The sequence below is a fragment of the Apis laboriosa genome, unplaced genomic scaffold, assembly GCF_014066325.1.
Source record: "Apis laboriosa isolate Shangri-la unplaced genomic scaffold, ASM1406632v1 scaffold12_cov154, whole genome shotgun sequence".
NCBI lineage: Eukaryota > Metazoa > Arthropoda > Insecta > Hymenoptera > Apidae > Apis > Apis laboriosa.
Window position 1 is genome coordinate 4435275 of NW_025221207.1, and position 26225 is coordinate 4461499.

A 26225-nucleotide genomic window follows, 5' to 3' on the forward strand; every position below is an offset into this window, starting at 1 on the left:
TTTTTTTTTTTTTTGTTTTTTTTTTTTTCTTTTTTTTGTTTTCTCCTAGTGTTCTAATACAGCGTGTACCATTCGAGAACGAATATAATATAACGCTGTTTCACATCTATGCCACTGACTTTTTGTACAATCGAAATGTGATGCATAACCGAAGCGTTTTCATCGACCGGAAAGAAGAAACAAATTAATTCGATTTGCTTCGTTCGCTAATTTGCTTCAGTTTTCTACAAATATTTAATATCGTATGAAAATAGAATGTTACACGCGTTATAAAATCGATATTGATATTTTTTAAGCGACGACTTCCTTAAATCTCTGATTCACAAGCTTGTGAGTCTCGACCTATACGAGGGCTTAAAATATTTTTGGAATTTGTTATTTAAGTAATTATTAAAGAGTATTTCATTACAAAGATCTTAAATCTTATTCGATATAACTATGTTAAAATATTCTACTGGTAACTGTAACACTGATCTCTGACAAATAAGAAGTGCATTTTTAATTTATAAGGAAGAGAGTCGCGATTCAGAAAAGATTATTCTAGATTTTTTTTTTTAGATAATGCTCATATTCTTCTCTAACATATCTGATATTGAATCATCATTGCATCATATAAAATAACGATAGTTTAAATTAGATTTGTTTTTTTGCAACAAACATATTAATGGTCAATTCCATTCCATAATTACCAATAAATTACAATTAAATTAAATCTATTCTCAGTTAGATAATTATCCAAGATTCGTACATAAAAAGCTTGTAGAATATACTTCATCGCGATCTAAACATCAATTGATATCGTTGAATAATCAGAATTAATCTTTGTTTTCTACAACAATGACTACTTTTAGGACTGCATTCGTATCCATATCATCACTTTCTTCTAAGTGAAAAAGAGATACTAAAAATTATCTATAAATATGTTTTTTTCTACTGGCCTGATGTAGTAGCAAATCACAGTCGATTAATGAAACTCTGCAACATTGAAATAATCATTTTAAATCTGCATTCAGATTTCTTTTTGATTTTCATATGTACATATGAACTTCAGCTCTACTCGTGATTACTGACGACATTTTTTTGTTTCATACACATGTATAGATTTCATATACATGTCATCTCAATAATTCTTTTATCAAAATTTCTTTTATCAGAATTGATCGCCAGAATCAATATTTATAATGCATCAATAGAGATTCTCTCTTTAGAGAATCATCCTGCATACATGCATTTTTTATCTCTTATCTAATCTATTATTCAACGATACCAATTGAAAATTAAAAAAAAAAAATCTCATTCAATCATTGACGTAAATTAAAAATCTAATCTACATTTATCTTAAAAAAAACAATCAATTGTTCGTCTCATTTTTTTAAAAAAGCAATTTCGTCATTTCCGGTCAAACGCTTCGGTCGACTCGCGTTTTCTCTCTCATAATCCCTCCAAAAAAAAGTTCGAGGTAAAAAAAACGCATTGTTCGACACGCGTGTGTCATGTGCTGATTTTTTCCTTTTTTTTTTTTCTTTTTTTTGGGGGGAGGAGAAAGCTTACACAAAAAAAATGGCACAGCGGTATACACTTCCTTTTTTTGTTTCCACTTTCCATTCCATTTTCTTTTCCCTTTTTCTTCTTTTTTTTTTTTTATTTTTCTTTTCCTATTTTTTTCCCCCCGCGAGTCCTCGGCTTGTTTGAGCAGAATATCGGGATTACGTGCAGCGGCACAGAGCCTTGTAACGATTTCTCACGATTTACCTGAGACAGCGCAGCCATTTCGGTAACAGGGCTGCGCATCTCAAATAATCTCAAATGGATCCGCTACTATCACCAGGAAAGACCATCATGTTCTCAGCACCGTAAGAAGGCGTTGGGGAGCCCCTTGCATCGAGGGAAGCTCTAGAAGCCGAGCTAAAGCTACTCGAACTTAGATCCTCGTAGCTGGCAACCGATTGGCTGCCACCTGTAACAAATAAAAAAATTTTTTTTGTATGTATTAATCTCTATCTTGATTCGAAATTTTATTATGTGTGGAGCTTTATGAAGTTGGTTGGAATTTTAAAGTGATCGAGATTATTATGCGCTTCAATCAAAATTTCAATGCAAATTAAATGAAAGTTAAAAATAAGAACTCTAAAAAAAAATTGTTAAAATATGAAAGATCCTGAATGAAATTGAAACTTTGATACATGTATTTCACAAGTAGAAAATTTCAAATTTGTTAGATAAAAGCTTAGAAGTAAAGCTTATTATTATTAGTTATTTTAAAATCAATTTTTAGCTTTTAAAGATTATTTTAATTAATGTAATAATACTTGTTATATGATATACTCATTATACACTCCTTGATAGATTTTTACTTACTATTATTAAAATTTTTTCCCATGTAATATCACAATTGATATGTATCTTACTTTGTATATACTTATTTTAAATAATCAGAATTAAAACACCTAATAAACAAAATATATATATCAATTTTTAATATGGATTAATTAATTTTAATTAAGCAATATAAAATCAAAAAGAGAGATTAGGTATTCAAAAAGCAGGAAAAGTTTATATAAAAAAATTGAAATAATTAGTTATATGATAATTTGGGTAAAAAGATTATCGCTGAGTGTGTATTAAACAATCAATCGTATAATTTCTCTTTAGTGTGAAGATTCGCCTAAATCGCTAGCAGAAACGATACAGCCCGATTATACAATTTACATATGTTAGCATCGGATATGTATTATATATCTATTAAACAATAAAATCGTGAGATGCTTATAATAACTGAAACATTAATCACTGACGTCTCGAGTCGTTTATTATCGTGCACTATAAAATAGCAATCTACTAAGAAAATAAAAATAATATTATCTACTAGAGAGATAATGGAAAAAGAAATGAATTGCTATTAATCTAAAATTTGCCTTCATTATTGTGCACTTTAAACAGCAATCTAGAAAAGAGAAAAATACGTAGAGATGATTTTTAAATATAAATTATGCAGCTTCTTCGAATTTTTATTTATTATTTATATATTAATTTTTTTTTTTTGTTCACAGTGATTAATGCCGCAGAAAAATGTCCTCGATTTATTTTCTCTCATCAAGAAAAACGTTAAATACAATTCGTGATAGGTATTTACAAATTTACTATGAACATTGGCAATTAATTTGTGTAATTACGCAACGTTCGAATCACTTATTGTTAGTCGTTTGTCATTCCCAATAAAACACAAGATTTCTAATAGCATAATAATAATTCACTTGATCGAGTCTCTCAAAATTGTCCCGAGACAAAACGATGAATCAAAATTTATTCGAATACGTATGTAATCTAATAATTATCTAAACATTTTTTATTACATATATGATCATAATAAAAGAATCATAAATGGTATGGTAAAGAACCATAAATATCGACGAGAATGCACGCTTTTCGCATGAAAATTATTATTTAAACTAAGTACTTCGTCGAATCTGTTCGATCTGAAGAATCAGAGAATAATTACAATCATCATGTTTTAGAACTCTCTTAAAACGATAAACTAATAGTACCATTTATTTCTCATTTGTTAATTGGCAGTTGTTACAGAATATCGCCTGTTATTATTTCTATTTCTTTTTTTTTGTTTGTTTTATTTATTTCTTTTGTCAAGGATATCGGCGAAAATCGATAGCACGATTAACACAAACACGATATTATAATACATACGTACACATACACCAAGTATAATAATTACATTCTTCATTTCTCGCATTATCAAACAAAGCTACGGGTGAAACGTAATTATAATACGCTAAATAATATTTATTTTCTTATATACGGTTACTTGTAAATTACTATATTTAATTAATTAATTAATAATCAATTTTACTATCAACACGTTGACTGCCAAATGGATGAAGTTTTTCGCGTCTTATTCATATATATGCACGTAGAGGTAGTTACAAAAATATTGGCCATTAACAAAAATTATTTTGATATGAATAATACTAATTTATAAAATACTTTAATTAATTTCGATCACAGTGACCATCATGGCGTCACTACCATGTCTATTTTCCCGTCACCAATGATTTCCATAACAGTCAACGCATTATGCATAAACGTACACTCCTGTTTAAAAATCTTGGAATATCTATTTCTAAAAAAGAACAAATATATTTAATATAAATTATTAATTTCAATTTTGCAAGGTTTTTTTATCAAAAAATTTTAATCACCTTACATAAAATGTTAATATTTATTAATAATTGTTTAATTTTTTCAAAATTTTCAAATATACATAATAAATATAAGATTTTTTAACAGGGTGTATCATACAAAATACATAATTTTCAAAATTGTCTACAATCCACACAACATCATTTAATGATACTTAATATACTGTATCATATTCCTTCTTCGAAAGTAATACAATAAAGGAATAGAAGATATATCGAAATATATATATCGAAATAAATGAATAGAGAAAAAAACAATAGAATAAGAGAGAGGTGTAATGTAGTTTTGTTTCAGACGAGAAACGGCTATCGAATTGCGAATTGATTATATTATTATAATATTAAAAAAAAAAAGAATTATCTGGGATCGATTTTTGTTAATTCTTTGTCTTGAAAATATTTATTCCTTTGCTAAAAATATAATCGTATGTCAACATTTTATAAAAAAAAAGTCACGTATTCTATTTAAAAAAAAATGATTCTATTTAGAAATACAATTTTCTGTATTTTATTATACTATATATATAAATCAGTTTCGATTTTGTTTTGCATCAGTATGTCTGTATCAAGTCTTTGTAACAAATTCGATGCATCCATTCGAACAGTTTCGTTTCCTTTCGTCCATTTTTTTTAAAGTAGAGAAGAATTATGAAGGAATGGATTCAAGGGATAAATATTTTAATTCGAAGAGATACATATTTTTTTTTCTTTTTTTACTTGGATTATACATTATGGATATTGGACTCCAACAAAATTCTTATAATACAAAATAAGAATATTCTGCTGATTGGCAGAATTAGCATTGAAATCTCTGCATTTTTAATATACCAACGAATGCCCTCGATAACACTATATTTGCTACGTCGAGAAAATCATATACGTTTGTAAAAAGTCGTTTTAATTCTTTATGGTACATACAATCACTATTCTCGTTTTAAGAGAAAAAATATTTATGGCTCCTAATTTGATTCTTCCAAGATTTCGACTTCGTTATAGACTATGCACTAAAATTTTAAATTACTATTGAAAGACATTACAAATTTTTTGGAATATTATCACGTGTTTCGCAAGAATTTATATACATTACTAAGCAGTCTTGATAATTATTGAATTGATTTTTCGTAAAAAAAAATGTGAGTTTCGATATTCATTGATTCTAAAACTAAATAATATTCGTTTCATTCATCATTATGAGAAAATATAAAACATTTAGAATAAAAAAAATTTTCTTCGATAAATAAAGAAAATTAATAAAAGAAATATGATATTTCTTTTTCATTTTTATGTAATAAATTGAACTATTTACAAAATAGTTTTTATGTAAAAGAAAATCTTTCATCAAATTATTACATCACATCATATAAAATTCATACATCTAAGCAAAAATCTTTTCCTGTTTATATAAATAAACAAAGTATATTAAAATAAATTATTTTTAAATTATTTGTAAAATAATAAAATGTTTTATTAATTATTATGGCAGAAATAATCCTTTATTATTAAACTGTAGATTTTGTTCGAATATATATTTTACTATATATATTCTATATCGAATTATATTCATAATATTATATTCATAATCGAATATATGACTATATTCGATTAAAAAAATATTTCAACCTTCTCAAAATTTTACAGATTTTCACTTAAAACATAACTTTTATCTTTTCATATATTTTCTCTTTTTTTTCTCTCTCTTATACGATTAGTATGAATCTACATAAGCAGTCTCTGTTTTAATACAAAATTAATATTTTTTGTTTCATTTTATCTATTTTCACGTTAATCCTTATTGGTATATATAATATAATATACCATTCACGTAATATAAATAAATATTTGAAATAATAGAGTAATTTTGTTAATACGAAAAATTATAAAAAGTATATAAATAGTTAAATATATATATATAATAATAATAATATATTATTATTTAATTAAAATTAATTAAATAATAAATTAGAAATCAATTGACTGTTAGTATTGTAAAATTTGTCAATTGGTCATTTTGTGAAGATTATTAAATATATATTAAAAAAATATTAAAACACATATATAATTTCTATAAAATAAATATATCCTTAAATAAATAAAGTTTCAATTACGTAAAACATTCTACTATACATTCAAACAATTTTTTTTTTTTTTTACACTTTAGAAAAAACTATTAATACGTGAAATATAAATTTTAAATAAACCACACGAAAGCATATTGTTTCATATTATTTATAAAATAATTAATTTCTATAAATAGTTATAGATTATTTTGTCATTTTTTTTTTCCTTCACTATCATGATTATCATCAATAATTTTCAAGTGAAAATCTTAAAAATTTGAGCCACATTTTAGCACGATTTTATCATTTTGCCGCATGCTTAGCAAAATGTGTAATAAAAATATGAAACGGAAAAAAATTAAAAACACACGATAAAATAAAAAATAATACAGAGAAAACCAAGTAGCAATAAAGAATACAAATAACTTAACTCTAAAATATATCGATTGCGCACACGTGATAAATGATTACTATAAATATTGTTACTATAAACAATTATTCCTCTAGTCGGTAAAAATAAATTCGATTACTTCTAACACTTAGATTTCCTAAAACTCTTTCTCTTTATAAAATAACTAAAGAAATCATTCCTAAGATTCCATTTTAAGAACTTAAATCCACATTTTATCTATTTTTGAAAGTGTAACATATGCTTTCAAGATTTTTGATCGTTTTTCAACGCCAAAAAGAAAATATATATATAAGAAAAACGAAAAAAACATACAATTATGGCTACTCGTTTCCCTCGACGTAGCAGTGAATAAACACAGCAAATCACAAAACATAATCACAGCACTTACGAGGACGAAAGTGACGATTATAAGCTTTGTACTAAATATCTCACGGCTAAATCTCCGAAAAGAGATCTTTGTCCGATCGAAAAGATCTCGTCGTTTTCCATTTGTACTAACAACAAACTCTAACGAGTTATGTATATATATTTATACTATAATATATATATTTATATAATCTATGTAAACGAACAATCGATTTTTTGCTCGATACTCATGATATTCTCTAATAAACACGAAAGAGAAGGTTTCAATCGATCGGAGAAAAAGATAAATGTAAAAAAAGAAGGATATCAGAGATTTCGATCGAGTTCTCTAAAAGGGAACATATAATATATAAATAAGGGCACGATGATTTATAGAAACTAACAGAGAAACGTACACAGAAGGAAATTGTACTAAAAAACGGAGTCGAAGATCTTCATTGGAGGTTTTTAAAAGGAGGTTTCTTATTGTGATGATGTTCTATAAATGATGGTCACAGTGAATATTTGCACCGATCCTTATATATCTTCTCACGAATTTCAATTTGAATTTCAATTCAAATTTTCTCGATCATTTTATTATTGATTATTAATTTTTCACTCGATATCGATTATAATTCAATAACATTACGCGATATGTACGACGTAATTTAATTCACGTTTAAACGGAATAATCCTTAAGCCAAATATTTCAATCAATAGTGATCGCTGATGATCCATTAGCTATTAAATTTTATAAGATTGAAAGGTAATTTAATTTGATACGTGATAAAAATATTCTGTAAACTAGTGCAATTACAGGAACGCACAATGAAAACCTTGTCTCCAAATATTAATTAAATAAAGAGAATCGGTGTTTTCCGATTCACGCAATAAGCGTATACTGAGTCTATTTAAAATTGTTCTAACATATCTTCACCATCCACGATATACCAATAGCTTTTCCGTAAGATTAAACGGACAATTCTGCGGCACAGAAGATTTATTTCGAAAAATTGTTCATCGCACAGATGATTACCATGCTGATAATGAAACTATAATCCCAACTTTTTCTTTTTTTTTTTCTTTTTCTTTTCGTTTATGCAACTAATCGATCACAACCCATCTTTGGCTCCTTCAGGAATTTCTTTTTTTTCTTCCAAAGTTCCTTAGAATCGCCTGATTCACAGTATGCAATTATTCCAAACAGGATAATTTTTAGATGAAGAAACGTGTCAAAAATATATATACGATACGCTATTATTTATCCTTTCTAGTGTGATCTAGCTTGATCTAGAGTTAAAGAAGAAGATTGTATCGAAAAAGATTTTTTGGAAGTTTTTTTTTTCGAAGATGTATCGAGAGTAAGAGTATTTACAATTTCGAAGTGTGTAGAGCCAGTGAAATCTAACGCGCGATTACGTGTAATCATCGATGATTCACACCGATTAACGAGAAGAAATTCATTTGTTGCATAGATTAACAGAAACTGTTAAAAGAGTATCGAGTATTTTTAACTCGAAAAGCTTTCGAAGAGGACGAAGAACATATCTTGTATACCTGAACAGGGTACGATTAAATTAAAGAGAAGAAAATTACCTAAGTGTAATGAAACTAGATTCCGAATCAGTGTAAACAGAATCTTCCATTTTTTTTTTTTTTTTTTTTAAATTCTTGCTCATATACAATGCAAGAAATACGATTGTAATTTTATACATATCAATCGTAAAAGGACAAAGATCCAATCAATATATTAGATTAGAATTTATATATGATCAAAGATTAACGATAAAGTAGATGGTAAACAGATTTCTATCTGTTTCGCATCACAAATTAATTAAAAATCCTTTGGATTTAAAGCATGATTATTTCTTTTGCAAAATATTTATATATATATATATATACGTATAATACGTGGCACGTAACGTAACGAAAATTAGGTATACTCTTCTATGAGATGTGTTTTTATATATCTCATCAATGTCGACATATCGTTTTTCTTTTTTTCCTTCGTTTTTATTTATAATTATTGGTTGCTAAGAAGTTTTTTTCGGTTTATCGATATTAACGATCGATAAGAATGAAAAATAAACTTGATGATCCATAAAGAAGAAAAATCTGTTGCAAATTTTTATAAAAGTATACCTATACTTTCGACGTACTATCAATTATGTTAATATGGATGAGCTTCGTGTGAATGCAAATGTGGCGTATAGAGCACAAGAATGCAATCATATTAATAATAAATTGAATTCTTTTCTAATTTAGATTAGAGATTAAAATATTTTTAAATCGTTCAACGATTCATTTGTCAAAAAAAAGAGAAAAATATCCATATTTTTGTTAATATCGTAAAATACAATTTAATAATTGCAATTATTAAATGAAATATTTTACAAACATTTTATCTTCTTTCTAATACAATGAAATTAATTTAAACAACAATTCTTTATATGTGCCAATTCAATAGATATTTTCCAGAAGTTCATTAAATAAATAGAAGATTATTATTTTATTATATAAATAACTTCAATTTCTACTCAAATTTAAATGGAAGAAAAAATAATAAAAAACATATATTATATTCCTTTCATATTCGCAATATCGAAAAGAGTTCGATGATATAAATTAAATTGAAAAAAAAAAATTATTTAACCTAATATTTTACTGACTAGCAATAAATATAAAGTGAATTATAAAACCAATTTGCAATCTTCCAGAGAAAAATTATTATTCACTCGTTTAACTATTAAAAGAAAAAATGTTTTCAACAATCGTATTTCGATCTATACGCCATTTTTAACGAAGCTCAACCTTTTCTTTTTTTTATCGATCTTTTTCCTCGTGATATGACAAACTCATCGCATACAGAACCCATGAAAATTCCAGGAGAGCTCAGAACAGTCAGAATACAATGAGAAGTAAACGGCCGTCTGTTTGCAATTCTTCGAAAGAATTTTCTCCAGATCCATGAAATCATATTACGAATGGCTTTCATGGAAAGCATGTCTCGACAGCGGATACAAAAAATAGAGACAAACGCGACGATTTCGATTGGACACATTTTTGTACAGAGACGAATAGCTTTGTGCTGAACATGTAATCGTATGCAGGATGTTCGTGTCACTAGTTCCTAGCGTATCTTTTTTTTTTCCTTGACATATTAGTCAAATTCTTCTATTCATAAAGAAAAGTTATAATTTTGTTTTTAAACAAATTTAATGGAAAAATTATTATACGTATTTTCACGATACGTATGAGAAGAAACAGAATTAAATTCCAATAAAAAAAGAAGTTACATTAATTTCAAGACACAGTTGGGTTACATAAGACCGATACCATATGACAATTATTAAAATTCAATAAGCTTCTAAAAGTAAGCTTCTCTCCAGAATGAGTTATTATTCAATAACTCATCGCATTATTCAATAAGCTTTTTAACACAAGTATTCAATACTATTCAAGTATAAATACAAAGGAAATTTATTAAATTTACCACAACTTTTACGTTCCATATTATTTTCATTTGATTTGAAAAAGAAAGCTAGGAACTAATAAGCTGAATATCCCTTTGTAATCTTTATTCATAACCGTATGAATAAAAATGAAAGGCAATTGTTATAATGCTATAAATATTAACTATCTAAAGTCTAAAAAATTGCCAAATTATCGATGAATGGTCGCGAATCGATTCGTTCGTTTCGTTTGAATTTCGTCGATCGTAATAAAAAGCTTATAACACTTCTCGTTATGCATCACGCGGACAAACGCACAGCGGATTCTCGTTTGACAATGATATAAGGCAGTCGAAACAGAAATCGCTATGAAACTGTTCGAACCACAGACGGTGTTTCTTTTTTTTCTTTTCTTTTTTTTCCTTTTTTCTTTTTCTTTTTTCTTTTTTTTTTTTTTTTTTTTTTTTTTTTTTTTTTTTGATTTTGTTTCATATATCTATATACACATAGGTTTCGTTTCGAAAAATTCTACGTGTGTGTAAAGTATGCGTGTGAATATGTGTATTGTTTCCCTTTTTTTTTTTTCTTTCCTTACTTAGTTTCACGTATTCGACTCGAACGTCAGCGGATGTACACTCAATAATAACAGCCTTGCTCTTTTCAATTAAGAAATTCCACCGAATATATCTAAAAAATTTTTGTACTGATAAATCAACTAATTAATATCTCTTTATTTCTTTTCTTCTCTCTCTCTCTCTCTCTCTCTCTCTCTCTCTCTCTCTCTCTCTTTCTCTCTTCTCAATAATAATAATTTTAGAAAAAGGTTTTTAAAAATACCAAATCCGATGCGAAGATTCGAGAAAACGCGTCGTACGATCAAAATAGAATTGAAGATTTCATTCCCTAACAAGATGATTATAATATGATACATGTATTCTAAGATAACGCTCTTTAATAAAGCCGATCTTACGTTGTTGGTCGCTTGATCGACCACTGAGAATCGAAAGCGCAATTTGTTCCCAGTTCGTACATTCTAAACTCTTTTTTTTTTATATATTCGGATTTGCGTTAATGCTAGTTTATGCTAATCGACCCCGGTTACTTGCATCAAAAGTATATAAAGGGCAAGGCTGGCCCTAGGTACATCCATGCAATCCTCTACTCATCTGCGTTTTTTTTTCTTCGACCTGTTGCTCTTCTTCGTGCCGGGCACCGAGCTCGAGCCGTTCGTCGCACCCCTATCGGTGACCTCGCGACCCGAATACTCTCCCTCGTTGTTCGTGAACACAACATTCGCGTTCAACTCGTCCGAGGAGCTCGAACGCTCCGGCACGATCTCCTGCTCCGAATCACTCCTCTTCTCCGGTTCGGTGTCCCGTTCCGGCTCCGAGGAATCTTCCTTCGTAAACACCGGGTCGACCAGCAACGACTCGACGCTCCAATTCTTCGAACCCCTTTCGTCCATCTCGCTTACAGTCTCCAGCTTCGAGATCTTCTCGCAACTTTTACTCGCGGACGATCCGTTAACCGATTTCGTTTCACGATCCGAGATAATCTCCAACGAATCGGTCATGAGATCCAATTTTCTCTGAGATTTCTGCTCGACGTGTTCCTTTCGAGTCACCGTTTCCGGGACGGCTGTTGCCTTCTTCTTCACGATGAAACTCCACGACGATCCTTCCGTACCCTGATCACAAGATTCATCCACGTTTCTCCCTGCCTCTTTCGATTGATCCCCCATCGTTGAGGATTGAGACGATAAAGATTCGACGATTCGTTTTCGATGAGTTTTCTTCTCCTCGACGCTCGATTCCTCCACGATCGGATCGAGCTCGGCCTCCTTTCTCGTTTCCATGTCGGCGGAGGATACGTTTTTCTTTTTGACGATCGAGCTCCATGAAATCTCGGAACTCTGAACGGAAGACTCTTCGGGGTACGTCTCTAAAACGCAACTCTTTTTGTCCAGACTTTTTCTCAACGAAGATTCGTGTATCTTCTTCTTCAAAGATTCTATCTTCTCCAGGATAGGCGAGATCTCGAACGAACTTTGCTTTACCTTATCCTCCTCCATCTTCTTCTTCTTTTCTTCTTCTTGTTCCTCTTCTCCTCCTCCTCCTCCTCCTCCTCCTCCTTCTTCTTTTTCTTTCCGTGTTTCCGGCTCGGCCACGGGAGAACCGCTTTTTTTCTTCACGACAGCGCTCCAGGAAAATTCAACCTCCTGGAAACTCGATTCCTTCCCAGTTTCTTCGACGGTTTTCACAGCCTCGATAAGAATCTCGCTGCTTTGCGCTTCCTTACCTTCGTTGTTCGCCTTTTTATTCTTTCGAGATTTTCTAGCGCGTGTTCCGCACACCTCGGGTCCAGCGAGGATTTTGCATTCGGACACCGATGTTGCGTCGGTCAATACATCCATCTCGGCTTTTTGCATGGCGTCAATGTCGATTATCTCGATTCCTGCCTGCGATCGTTTGGGGGCAACGTTCGAAGGTGACGTTTTAACGGGACGAATCTTAGCTCTTTTCAACGGACTAGGATTTTCGCTAACCGGAGGAATATCTTTCATACAGAGACCAGCCTCCTCAGCTTCGTCTCTCCTCTCCGTACCCTTGCTCTTCCAACTCTCGACCGGTTTAAAGATGACAGTCACGTCGGCTGCCGACGTGTCACTCTCGATCACCACGATATCCTTCGACTTCTTCGAGCTCTTGATTCTCGACCCTTGTTGTTGCTGCTCCGTCGAAATCTCGTGGGACCTTCTGGCCGCACTCCTTTCACGAGCCTCCTTGGATTTCTCAGGCAACAAAGCGTAGACGTCCGAATGGTGTACGTGTTCCAAATCATCGTCAGAAAATGTTAATTTGCATCTTGCGCCTGTCGATTCGCTGTCGCTGCTACCCTTACTCGTTTCGAATCTCGTGTCTTCTTTGCAAGCTTTTTCAGGTGTCTCCACCTCTGACGAATGTATGTATTCTATGTCGTCGTCGGATATCGTGTTCTTGCTATTCTTCCTCTGCATAATGGGCGAAGAGCCCGCACAACTTATCACATCCACGCATTTGTCACCGTCGATGCATTCGGCTTGCTGCAACTGAGATATCTCCGAACTCTGGATATGCTCGATATCCTCGTCGGATTGTACCGAAGTGCCATCTTTGTTGCAACAAGGCGCATCGACGATGTGATACTCGCTGCAACTGAAATCGTCGGTCGAGTCTGATGGTGGTGATTTATACTTATCCATTTCTTTGATCAACACGTCCACGTTAAGAGTCGACTTGAAATCTTCCTTCTTGTCCGTTTCCTCCGTTATAGAATCCAGTTCTATGATCGATTCTACGTGTTTAATCGAACTTTTGCTTTCCATTGCTAGCTCGCCTGTCGTCGTTTCTTTGCAACTACTATGAACCGTGGAAGACTTCGATCTACCTTTAACCTTTCCAGTTTCCTTCGACGATTCCCCGCCCTTGTATTCAGAATGTTTGCCTTTCGTATCTTCAATCTTCTCGCATCCCCTCTTCTTACCGCAGCTATTGCTCCTCGAGTCGCTGCAAGTATCCTCGATAACGATACTATCCTCGTGCTCCTTTAAAACGTATCTCTTAGTAGGCGTCTTAACGTCTGCTCGTTTCCCAGAACTATTCGTACCGTTCCTCCCCGATTTCTTCGCAACTTTTTCATGCTCGCCAACTCTTTTGCTCTCCGCCCTAGAATGCGTCGAGGCGGTCTTTCGTCCTTGGGCCGCCTTATTCTCCATCAATACGACGCTATCCTCGTCACAGCTGACCACGTATTGCGCCTCGGACACGTTTCTCTCGTGGGCGTCTCTGTCTTCCCTCTTATTAAGTTTCTTGTACCAAGCGGTTTCCTTCGCCTGGGTCATGGGGCTGCTAGGGATCTCGCCTTGCTCCACGCAAAGGTTCAATCCGGTCGGCACATCGCGGAAAGCTTCCACCTTTTCAAAATCGATGGTAGAATTTCCTGGATTCGTGATGGAAGCGATCTCGACGCATAAAGTTTTTCTCTCTTTCACTTCACAGATGTTCTCGTCCGGCACACTGTCGATCGCTGGCTCGCTAGCTGAACGCATTTCCGCGCAGATTTTGGTGAGATTACGAAGAGTTTGACTCTCCGGCTCGAAATCACCGAGAGAAGCCGGGCCCTCTTCGGCGCACACGCTCCTAGGTGGTTCAGGCATGTGGCTCTCCTCCGAGGAATCGAACTCCTGACTCGAGTTAATGTCCTCCTCATCGGCCGATACGGTAATCACGGTGCCCAGAGGGTTGACGACTTTAGTTACCGGTTGACCCACCCTCTCAAATACCGATCGCCTCCCTAGTAACAGAAAAAGCCATTGGCAGGTATCAATATCGAGACACAATATCTCCTTTCTTTAATTTTCTGTTTTTTTTTTTTTTTTTTTTTTTTAATCTTTTCCTTCTTTCGTTTCTTTTACGAGATGCATCGCCTATCTAATTAGGTATGATTGTTCCCGATAACGGCAAAAAAGAAGGAGATTTCAAGTGATATATTCGAATAATTATATTCAAATGTTGCATCGTGAGGGAATACCAGAATTACGGAGGAAAAACATGAGAGAAATAGAGAGAAATAAATGTATGTATATATATATATATATTAATCGTGACTTCTAGTAATAAGGCTGATAATTGTATCCGAGTCGTCACACTGCACACCACAAAAACACAAACTTCACGTCGCAATATACGTATCGAAATAGAATGGTATGTTGTAAAGAGAACAAGTTCGAACAATTGCCTTCTTCGAACTAATAAGTGATTTTATTTTCGTTTCTTTTATTGGAATTTCAAAAGGAAAAAGATTCTTACAGGGTTAGTAGATTGATCGCAGTCTTTCAACTATTTACCTCGACTTAAAGGGTAGATGTTGATCAAATGTACTGCTGTTAGTAATTAGATGTAATATCATTAAAGGGGAGGGGGGGAAACGGAGATACCTGCCTCTGGCCAGTTCTGTATCCACACAAACTTACAATCTATCATCCGTCACCAAATGCAGAAAGCATGAGCATCATATCCGTATTTAAAAAATACTTTTAAAAAATTCTAAAATACAGTTTTAAATTCGTGTGATAAAATTCTAGAATAAAATTTTATATTTTCCAATTTGTTTTTTTAAAAAAAATTCGGGGGGGGAGGGGGAAATTAAAATCATTTTATCCACGATTAACTTTACTAACTGCATTTAGCAAGAAGATTTTCACGATTGTATAATAAGAACCGTAACTTTGAGAATGTATCGCGTATCAGGTATTCAAGAATATGCACGTTTCCATTATCCAATTCATACGAAATGATTTATGTTAATCTTAAACATTGTCATAATATATATATAAATTTCGCGAAGTATCGACAAATGGGATATATCGGGATTCGTATTCTTCTACTTTAAAGCAAAGCATCACACTTTTTATGATTACTTACCTGGTGCACGATGCGGAGCTATTGATGTTTCCAGCATAGCTTCAGCCAGATCTTCTCTCAATTGATTTTCACCACCAACACCAGCATTTTCACTATCTAAGGGATCACCATAAGCCTCCATGAATCTTGGAGATTGTTCGTAACTACCTAAATACGAAAAATACAAATTTTATCAAAAATTATTTTCTATTACACGTAATTTTGAAATAAAATATTCATAATAAAACATTAAATATTATTCTTTTTTATTTTCATTTGTAGATTATATTTTTGATTTTTAATAATGTGTATAAAAGAATTTATAACAAATGTTTGAGTATGCATAAATAAATTAAAATGTAAATATATAAAATATAAATCTATAAACGTATATGTGAAAAAAGAAATATTCAAATTGAAAAATATCTTATTAAATTTCGATCTTCGATGAATTTCTCTCTCAAACATATCAACAACAAAATAAATATGAAAATAAAAATGATGAAAATTTAATACTTTTATGTATAAACTTACTTCCTGATCCATCGATAACGACAGGTACCAAAGATCTGGATGCAGCATGTGGCATATTGACTGGATTCGATCTTGCAGGACGAGATCCACCGGTTACGCCAATTTCAACAGCCTCAGCTTCGACAAGACTTACAGGAGCTCTACATTATAGTATATAATAGATTATATAAAATATATATATTTAATAAATGTGTATATATATATATATATTTTTTTTATATTATATATTAAATATATGAAACTAACCCACTAGTTGCGTTGTAAGTCTTGAAAACAAACTGGGGGCCCATCCAAAGTCGTCTATGTGGGCCAGCGTGTGTTACAATTTCTACTTGACTTAACCAACGATCCTCTGCTAAATCACCATCTTGAATCTCTTTTGGTATAGTATTGACACTCAGTAAAGAGCTAGACATTGGTAAAGGTGGCACAATCTCTAAAGAATTCGGAGATCTTAAAAGGGGCCATTGACCTTTAGCTTCAACTTCTAATTCTATCATCGTATCGTCGCATACTTTTTCTTTTGGTACACCTAAAATATATCATTATTAAATAATAATATTTAATGTATTAAAACTTATTAAAATTTGTCTTATATAAATTAATCTTATTTACCTGCAACTGGTTTAGGTTCTAAATCATATTGTATCATATTTCCATGACACGCCATAATGAATAAAGAATCAACTGCTCTTTTCATAACTTTCACAGTAGATTCTCTTTGTGCATACATCCAAGCTCTTGGAGGTGCAAAACAAGCACATATTTTTAATGGTAATGTTCCACTATCATCCGAATATAATCGTTGTCGTTGCTGCGGCCTACTACGTAATATAAGAATTAAATATATTTACAAAATGCAACAATAATAAACTGATAAATAATAATTAATGATTACCTCTGTTGAGCTTGACTATTTACGTGATTTAACGACGATGGTTGTCGTATCTGTGCCAAGGGATGTAATACAGTTGGATGAGGGTATGGAGGAAGTCTTGGATTAGAGTATGGATAAATTGACAAAGGTAATTCTGTATGAGATACGGGAGAATGAGATCTAGTACCATCGTCCATTAAACCTGCACTTCTATGAAATCTTGAAAGTCTATTTACAACATGAGGTGTGGAATGAGTTCGTATTCCTACTGGTCCACCATATGGTGCAACAGGAAAAACATGAGTAGTACCCCGCACAGTCGAAATTGCAGCCCAACGAGTATCACTCGAAAAAACCATATCCTGTTTTTTTACATAATATATATTTTCAATTTAAAATTATATATTTTCAATTTTTAAAATTATAGATATCAAATTTAATTTATATACCTGCACTTTTGCAGTAGTATCTCCGCGGTGCAGTATATATAAATGATGTACTGCTGCCAAAGTGGGACCACCTGGATGTGGTTGAATTCTAAATACATGAAAATCATGCCCTCTTTTGTCAGCGGTCATTAGCAACGCACCGCTTAAATCAAAAGTCATGGCAACGATTGCATCGCTATGGGCAGTAAAATGAGCAATGACAGTCTCTATATTCGCATCATCTAACTCTTTTTCCTCTTTTGCAGCTTGAAGATCTAATATCGTAATTACTCCTGGTTGGGTTACATCACTGCCCGTATTATTAATAACTACTGGTGATACTGAATTACCAGTTAAACTTGATGCAACTGTTTCTCCCAAACCACGCAAACCTTTTCCTAAAGACTTTGCTGCGTATAGAACAGTTGCTGTATAACTTTGAACTCCTTCACCTTCACAACCACCACTACTTCTTTTTACAGGTAATAATTTTTTTTCACTAAAAATATTTTTTATTAAAATAAAACATAATAAACATAATTTTAATATCTTATTATTTTCAATATTGTTACCTGTAAGCAAGCCAGCGCGATCCTAAAGCAATAGGATTTGGATTTGGACCAGGACTGGCATAACAGGTAGTAACTGTTAATACATCTTCCAATGTTCGAGCATCGAACACCGCGATTTTCTCTAAAAACGTTACGACTATAGATCGTTTATTTGCCAAAATGTCACAAACAGGATTTTTAAATTTAATGCTTTTTGTTTGTTCCCCAGTTTTCAATGAAATAAAACTAATGTTGCAAAATTGTGGGCCAGGTCCAGCTGAATCGCATATTGCTACCATGGGTCGTTTCAATTCAAATAAATCAACATGTTCATCATCAGTCTTTGGATTTGGTAAAATTCTTAAAGTGCGGACAACTCCTTGTCGCCATGATAAAACTTCAGTTGCTTCTCCTGTTGCTGCTATCAACCATACCTATATTCAATAAAAGATATTAAAGTAATACTTCATATATATTTTTATACTTAACATAATTAATATGACATTACAATATAAGATAACATTATGCTCTATGTATTTATATGAGATTTGTAAACAAAAAATTGAAATCTTAGATATTCAACTTAAATATATAAATTCTTTTATATCATCAAACTTCAAATATCATATTATTATCTCTGCAAACTACATGTACCTTGTTATTTTGATAATGAATGTGCTTGTTTACATATTATGCCTCCTAGATAAAATAAGATTCAAGTCATTCATAAACACAGACACAGTTTTAGCTACTATGAGAACAGTGTTCTATAATTAGAAATAATATGATAAATCTATAAAATCTTTTCACATTTAATATCTAATACATATACTTAAATTGAAAATAACTATCTAACATACTATATTTATACATATTTATATATATTCTTTTAAGTTTATTTATTTTTTTACAAAATTATTTAAGTTACAAATAATTTTTATAAAAAATAGAAAAAATTATGAAATTATCTTAATACACAAAAATTTTTCAATGCACAAGTAATATAACTACTTAATGAAAAAAAAATAATTAAACAAGATCAAACCTGAACTCCAGTTGTATAACCAAGCACCAATAATAAAGGTGGTGTATTAGAGCCTTCATTGTAATCTGGATACAAAGCAGGATCATTAATGTCTGCATACTCAAACCGTGCCCATGAAATAGACTCTTTGTTTTCAGAATTTGGTGTGCCCGTATAAGCCTATATTAAACAATATAATAAAAAACTTTAATAATTAATATAAAAAATTATCAGAAGAACATTTTAATATACCAACCTGTGGAACAATATCATTAATTATTCCTGCAACACTATCTATAATTGAACGATCAACTATTGGCTGAGGTGACACAATTTGAACTCCTTTATGCACACCACGCCTTGGAGAGTCTGCAGACATTTTTTCTTCCCAAACAAAATATTTTTACCTATAAATAATGAATAATATTATTTATACATTATTATTTTTGTTAATTTATATTTTGATTTACATAATTTATATTTTGATCAAACAAAATTTCTAAAAATTCTTATTCTAGAAATTTTTTCTTCTTTTTTTAATAATTAAATAATACTAAAAATTTATATATTTTGATTATATAAAAATTTTTATATATTTGTTATATTCGTTAAAATAAAAATATAATAACAAATATGCAAATAAATAAATGTACTGTTTTTATTATAATAATAAATAATAATTTATAAATAATAATAATTAATAAATAATTAATTATAAATAATAATAATTAATAAATAATTTATATTAATTTAAATAATATAAATTCGCAATATATCATTACCTAAAAAAATATTATTTAAAATAATATTACTTGAAAATAATTTAAAATAAATACATGTTATAAATACATGTAAATCAAAATAATATATTAATATAAAATAGATTTTTGAAGCAATGATTAATAAAAAAAAAATACACTATAAAAAAATCTGTATATATTACATATTAGAAATTAATTTACAAATATAGTATCAAATATATATAAAATATATATTTTTATTAATAATAATACAACAAAAAATCAAGTGAAAAAAAAATTAATAATTAATTGTAGTATCATTATTTATACAACGAAATTTACGAAATATTATCTGTATATCTGATAATACGAAAATGAGTAATAGAAAAGTAGTGGGAGAATCTATTTTGCCTGTTAAAGAATATTACACAATCCACTACAGCTGTTCGTCGTATACATTTAGGGACAATTAATAAAAAGCAAACACAAATATCAAAACGAAAATAAAACGAAAATCTAAATGATTATCATCAGAATGATATAAATATATTAAAAATGAAATATATAAATTTACATTTTGATATATTAAAACAGCGACCCTGACATTTCGTCGAACAAAGGGGTAGAAGGCAGTTTTTCCACAACAAAACTAATACTTCTCTCTGACGTTGTTATCATTTATCTTATGAAAAAATATCTACGTTTTAATAGTTTTTTTAATTAACAGAAAACATAATCTTCAATTTACCTCGCCATAAAATTGTATTTTCATACTGGGAAGCTCGCCATCTCTGAGACGACCTTCTACTGCGTCATTCTATGAGTGACTGATACAACTACAACACAACCAGAAAATAGTGATGTCACCCCGCCCGCGAAACGTCAATCTTTATGTTGGAAATATTTAAGCGCGTCGGTAATATTCTTTTTTGCGATAGATTGTATAATCTGTTGGTTGTTTCGACGCGCCGACGGGGATGTTCCGAAAGATCGTTCGTTAAAAGGTATCACGTATCATAACTACGGCAACGGTCTGTTTCGTAGGAAATACGAAAACAATAATCAGCTGATTCAGATAAGGAAATGGTAGGAAGGGAGGGGAGAACAAGAGAAAAGTGAAAAACGAACTCTGGCATTTATGTTTAAAACATATGTTAATGACATAATCAAAATTAAAATTAAATTTTATTTGTATTGTTGATGTTAAATGTGTTTGTAAAGTGTGTTTGTAAATTGATGATTATATGATTAATTAACCTTTCATTTTAATGAGTTAAAGTTATAAAACTAAATAGCCCTAAATTGATTTTAAGATTTTTATATATTTTTCTTTATTTTTATTTTTATATGAAATATAAATTATAAGAATTCATTTAACATAATAAAATATTGAAAGAATTATTATATGTTTAACAAATAAATTAAATATATAATGTAAAATAAAAATAATTTTACTTATTATTATATTGGTAGCACTGTATTGTGTTTTAACCATAATTTTAACGTATTCGAGAAGTTACGATGTTATAATATTTAAATGTGATAAAATAAATCTTGATGAGTTTTTTCCTTAATATATATTTTAAAGTTTTAATTAAATATTTCACAATATTGCAAAATATAATATTATTATTAATAAAAAACATATTACAAACTTATATACATTTTAGACAAAAAACTTTCATTAAAAGGAATTATAAATATAATTATATCAATCAATGTATTGTTTCCAACAAAGTGTATTCAATATTGTTATGAAAATTGCCATAAAAATATAATGATATGTTCGTAAATTTCAACCACTTGATAGTAACGTCATCTACAATCGAACTGCAATATTTTTAAATTGGCATGTAAGTAACGTCAAAGTTTTTTTATTTAGAAAATAATAAAAATCTTACATATAATCAAACATATATTTAAATAAAATATTTTTTTTATATATATTTAATGTGACAAGAATTATATAAAATATAAAATTAACGAATAATATTTAAATAGATCTCATCAAATTTATTTAAAAAATTTTCTAAATATATACATATTATAAATTTAAATGTAATATAAATTTAAAAATTTATTATTTCTAATTATAAATTTTTATTTAAAAAAATATTATACAATTTCAATAATATTTGCAATAAATTAAAGTTATTTAAAATAATTTATATTTATAATTTATGACTTACAAAAAATAAATATTATTTCTAAAGTATTTATAATATAAACATGGCATATTTCGAACTATTTTATAATTATGATAGAAGTAAGTAGAAGCAAATTTAATAAGCATGAATATTCTTCTTGTTTTATATACAAATATAATAAAATATTAAAACTTAAAATAATTTTTAAAAGAAATGTATTTTAATGATGTATATTATAATTAATATAATAATAATAATTTACATTATTAATATATTATTAACTATTATTAATTATTAAATTAAATTATTACTAACAATAATGTATATTTGCTGCTCGATAAATAAAATATAATCATTAATCAAAATAAAATATCAAATCAAAAAAATTAAATATATTATACTTAAGATAATAAAATATATGATAATAATTAATTTAAATATTGAAAAAAATTATTTTTTTTATTATAATTATATTTTTGCAACAAAATGAAAAAAATTTAATTTTTGTTGTCATAAAATTATATAGAATTAATCAAATAGTCTTGTAACATATATAAAATATGTTATGTTATGCATATTCATTTACCTATTATTAAAACAAAAAGAAAAAAATTGTTTCAATTGTTCCATAATCGATTTAATTTATATATAATATAATGATTAAATTTATATCTTTTGACAGAAGCATTAATGTAAGAAAATTTATCGTTCAACTATTCATGCTGCTCGATAAATCATACTACCTTATGAAACATAATACCAATATATGTTGCTATAATTACAGAATTCAGTATAAGATTAATATTTCATGTCAATACATAGGAAATTCCTACCATGAAATCCTTGATTCTTTAGCGCATTGTAATTATCTGTGCGTGTATTTGTGTAGCGGGAAACTAACTTAATCGGTAGAGTTTGCGTGTTCTCCATGTCACCGATGTCCCCGTACAATAAATCGGAAGACAATGGTCTTCCGACTTCGAAATATACGGTTTCAGTCTTTCTTTGTACTTCGTTTGAAATAGATCAAGCAGATTATAATTGAATTTTAATATCAAAAAATAAAATATTAAATTGAACTTTAAATTGAAATTTGATATACATATCATAGAAACATGATGAGACGAAAAAAGGTATATTACGTTTTCATTCGAACTTATATCTCTGTTCTTTTAATCATTTTTAATTATTATTATGAATTACAATTAATTTTTTAATCTTTTAACTAAATTAAGTTAATTATATTATGTTAATAGATTATATTATAATTATTTAAGTTTTTAAGTTTTCCACATAATTTTGTTTAAATTATTCTAAAATTACTTTCTTTATTTTTTAAATTTTATGATAAACTCGATAACTTATTTTGCATATTAAAAATTTCAATAATTAATTTTTTAGGGTGGTTTAAGTTCTACAAGAAAAATGGCTAAAAAAACAACACCAACGGCATTACAAACTGAAATTTCTAACAACGAAGAATGGGAGAAACTTCTCACAAAAACAGGTTTAATAGGTAAATATAAATATCTATTTAAAATTAGAATTTTTTTCCTTTTCTTAAAATTTTTGAAACTTTATATATAAAATTTTTAATAATCTTTTTTAGTGGTTGATATATATTCAGAATGGAGTGGGCCTTGCACAGGAATGATAAGCACTCTCAAAAAAATTAAAATGGAAATTGGAGGAGATGCCTTAAGTTATGCCACGGTAATTTCTAATTGTAAGTTATTAATTTATAAGTAAAAATAAATAATTATTATTATTACAAATCTAGGCAAAATGTGATTATATTACGGACTTAGAGCGTTTTCAAGGAAAAAGTGAGCCAACGTGGATGTTCATACGCGTAAGTTTAATGCATAATTGATTAGAAAACATATATTATCAAAATAACTTTTGTAGAATGGTCGGATGATAAATCTTATATTTGGTGCTCAATCCCCACAGTTATTAAAAGTATTAACGACGGAATTGCAACGAATACAAAGTGGCGAAGAACACGAGTATAATTATATATTTAATTAAAGTGCACTATTACTTACATAAAAAATAAGAATGAATAATTTAATTTTTAATAACAAAAGAAATTATATTCTTATTTAAAAAAAAATTATTTAATAATACATATATTAAAACGATATAATATTCACTTTTTTGATGTATATATATATAGGTTTTCCTTAGATATATCGGAAAGAAGTCCAGAAGAAATAAAACGATTAAAAATTATTGAAGAAACTAGAATAGCTAAAGAAACTGCAAAAAAATCACGAAAAGGTTTTATAAAATAATTATAAAAAATATATGGCATATTACTGTAAAAATTATCTCGCACAATTTAAATAAAATACACTATTTATATTATTTATATTATGATTTCTACTTAATTTAAATTTTTTTTATTTAGAACTTAATTTCTAATTTTTTTATTTATTTTAAAATCTATTAATTTTAAATTAATTTTTATAGATACAATCATAGAAATACACAATAGTTTGTTATATATGTTTTATTAAAATAATTAAAATTTAATAAATAAATGGATATATTTATTTACTGAATTCGTGGTAATAACACTAATAATGTATGACATTTTCGTATATTTAATAGAAGCTGAAGCAAAAGCACGATATGAAGCCGAAATGCTGCATTTAATCACTGTTCTGAGCAATGAAACTTGCCTTTTACTTTATCCATGGGTTTTTAAGGATGAAGAAGGTCATAAGAGAGATAAAAAATCAAGTCCACCATATATAGAATTAGTTGAAGAAATATTATTAGGAAATTACACTATCGAACAAGAAATTCGAAAACGTCTTAATGATGATATTTTGGCTATGATATTTAATGAAGTAATATATCAATATATTATTAAAAAAATTTTTATTACAAATGAATGATATAAAAAGTTATATAAATAATATTCAAAATTAAATAATTTTACAGTCTGATTACATATTATCGCCAAATGCTAAACAACTGCTTTTAGATGGAAAATGTATGTTCATGCGATTAAAAATTAACGAAACGAAATCAGAAATTGATATTCATAAATATTTGTTGAATCTTTTATTTGGAAAACCGGAATTACCCAATAAGGAAACTATTGTTAGCGAAGAATAGTACGTGAACATATACAATAGCTAAATAAAATTATTATTTATTTAAAATATATGCTTATTAATATATTTCATAATAAAATTTTAAAATTGACATCAATTCTAATTTAAAAAGATTAATTAATTTTCCTTTGTTTATAGTTACGCTGGTCGACATCGTCCTGCTTATATAACAAACGAAAATGAAAATGAAATTTTTCCAATTGTATGGACACCACCAAACTGTCAAAATAAGACAATTATTTTTCGCACAATTTTTCCTACTTATATTATCAATACATATCCCGTAAGTTTTAAATTTTAATATTTATAAAATAAATATCATGCATTACATGAAATTCAAAGTAAATTATATTTAAAATTCAAAGTATGAAGATAAAACTGCAAAGATACCTATAATAGTATTCAAATATGATTATACAAGAAAGAACGAGCTAAAAATGGTTTTACAAGAATTTGAAGATGAAGTAGTTAATTTTGGCATTTTTGAATCTGATAAACCACCAGAAGCAAAACTTATAGCAAAGAGTATTACAGATTTTGAATTGAATACGAAAGAAAGAACAGGGTATTAAGAAAATATTTTTTAAAAAATATATATGTTAATATTATTAAGGATAAAAATATGAATTTAATTTTTAGATATGAAACATTTGTATGTGTCGTAAAAAAAGTAGGATGTGAAGCATTTTTAGGATTTGCTGGTATTGGACCCTATCATGTAAGTGAAAATCCAGAAAAAGGTACAGAGGAATCAAAGTTATACTTTCCGAATGTTATTCTTTCTGAAGAAATACAATCAGATGATGAAGAAAAACCGGAAGAATTAGAAAATCCGGAAGAAAACAAAAATGAGATAACATGAAATTCAATTGTTC

The 26225-nt window shown here is 29.0% G+C and overlaps 2 protein-coding genes across 3 annotated transcripts; one reads left to right on the top strand and one right to left on the bottom strand.

Moving 5' to 3' along the window:
* Nucleotides 1-9363: 9363 nt before the first annotated feature.
* LOC122720492 lies at nt 9364-21326 on the bottom strand. Of its 2 annotated transcripts, none has more exons than XM_043947253.1 (11): nt 20824-21326; nt 19592-19742; nt 19357-19515; nt 18333-18745; nt 17782-18259; nt 17354-17694; nt 17071-17276; nt 16702-16987; nt 16456-16595; nt 15943-16089; nt 9364-14812 (listed from the first exon to the last, which is right to left on the bottom strand). In XM_043947253.1, the coding sequence occupies exons 2-11, from the start codon at nt 19712-19714 to the stop codon at nt 11643-11645; spliced, it is 5463 nt and encodes a 1820-aa protein (XP_043803188.1). In that variant the 5' UTR covers nt 19715-19742; nt 20824-21326; the 3' UTR covers nt 9364-11642. The 2 variants fall into 2 exon arrangements, with proteins under 2 accessions (XP_043803188.1, XP_043803187.1); XM_043947252.1 differs by having other exon boundaries at nt 17071-17279.
* A 1638-nt stretch (nt 21327-22964) lies between these two features.
* LOC122720494 lies at nt 22965-26224 on the top strand. Its single transcript, XM_043947256.1, has 11 exons — nt 22965-23355; nt 23624-23738; nt 23832-23935; nt 24003-24074; nt 24131-24231; nt 24402-24505; nt 24839-25080; nt 25175-25350; nt 25489-25633; nt 25716-25915; nt 25990-26224. The coding sequence occupies exons 1-11, from the start codon at nt 23338-23340 to the stop codon at nt 26210-26212; spliced, it is 1500 nt and encodes a 499-aa protein (XP_043803191.1). The 5' UTR covers nt 22965-23337; the 3' UTR covers nt 26213-26224.
* Nucleotide 26225: the final 1 nt, after the last annotated feature.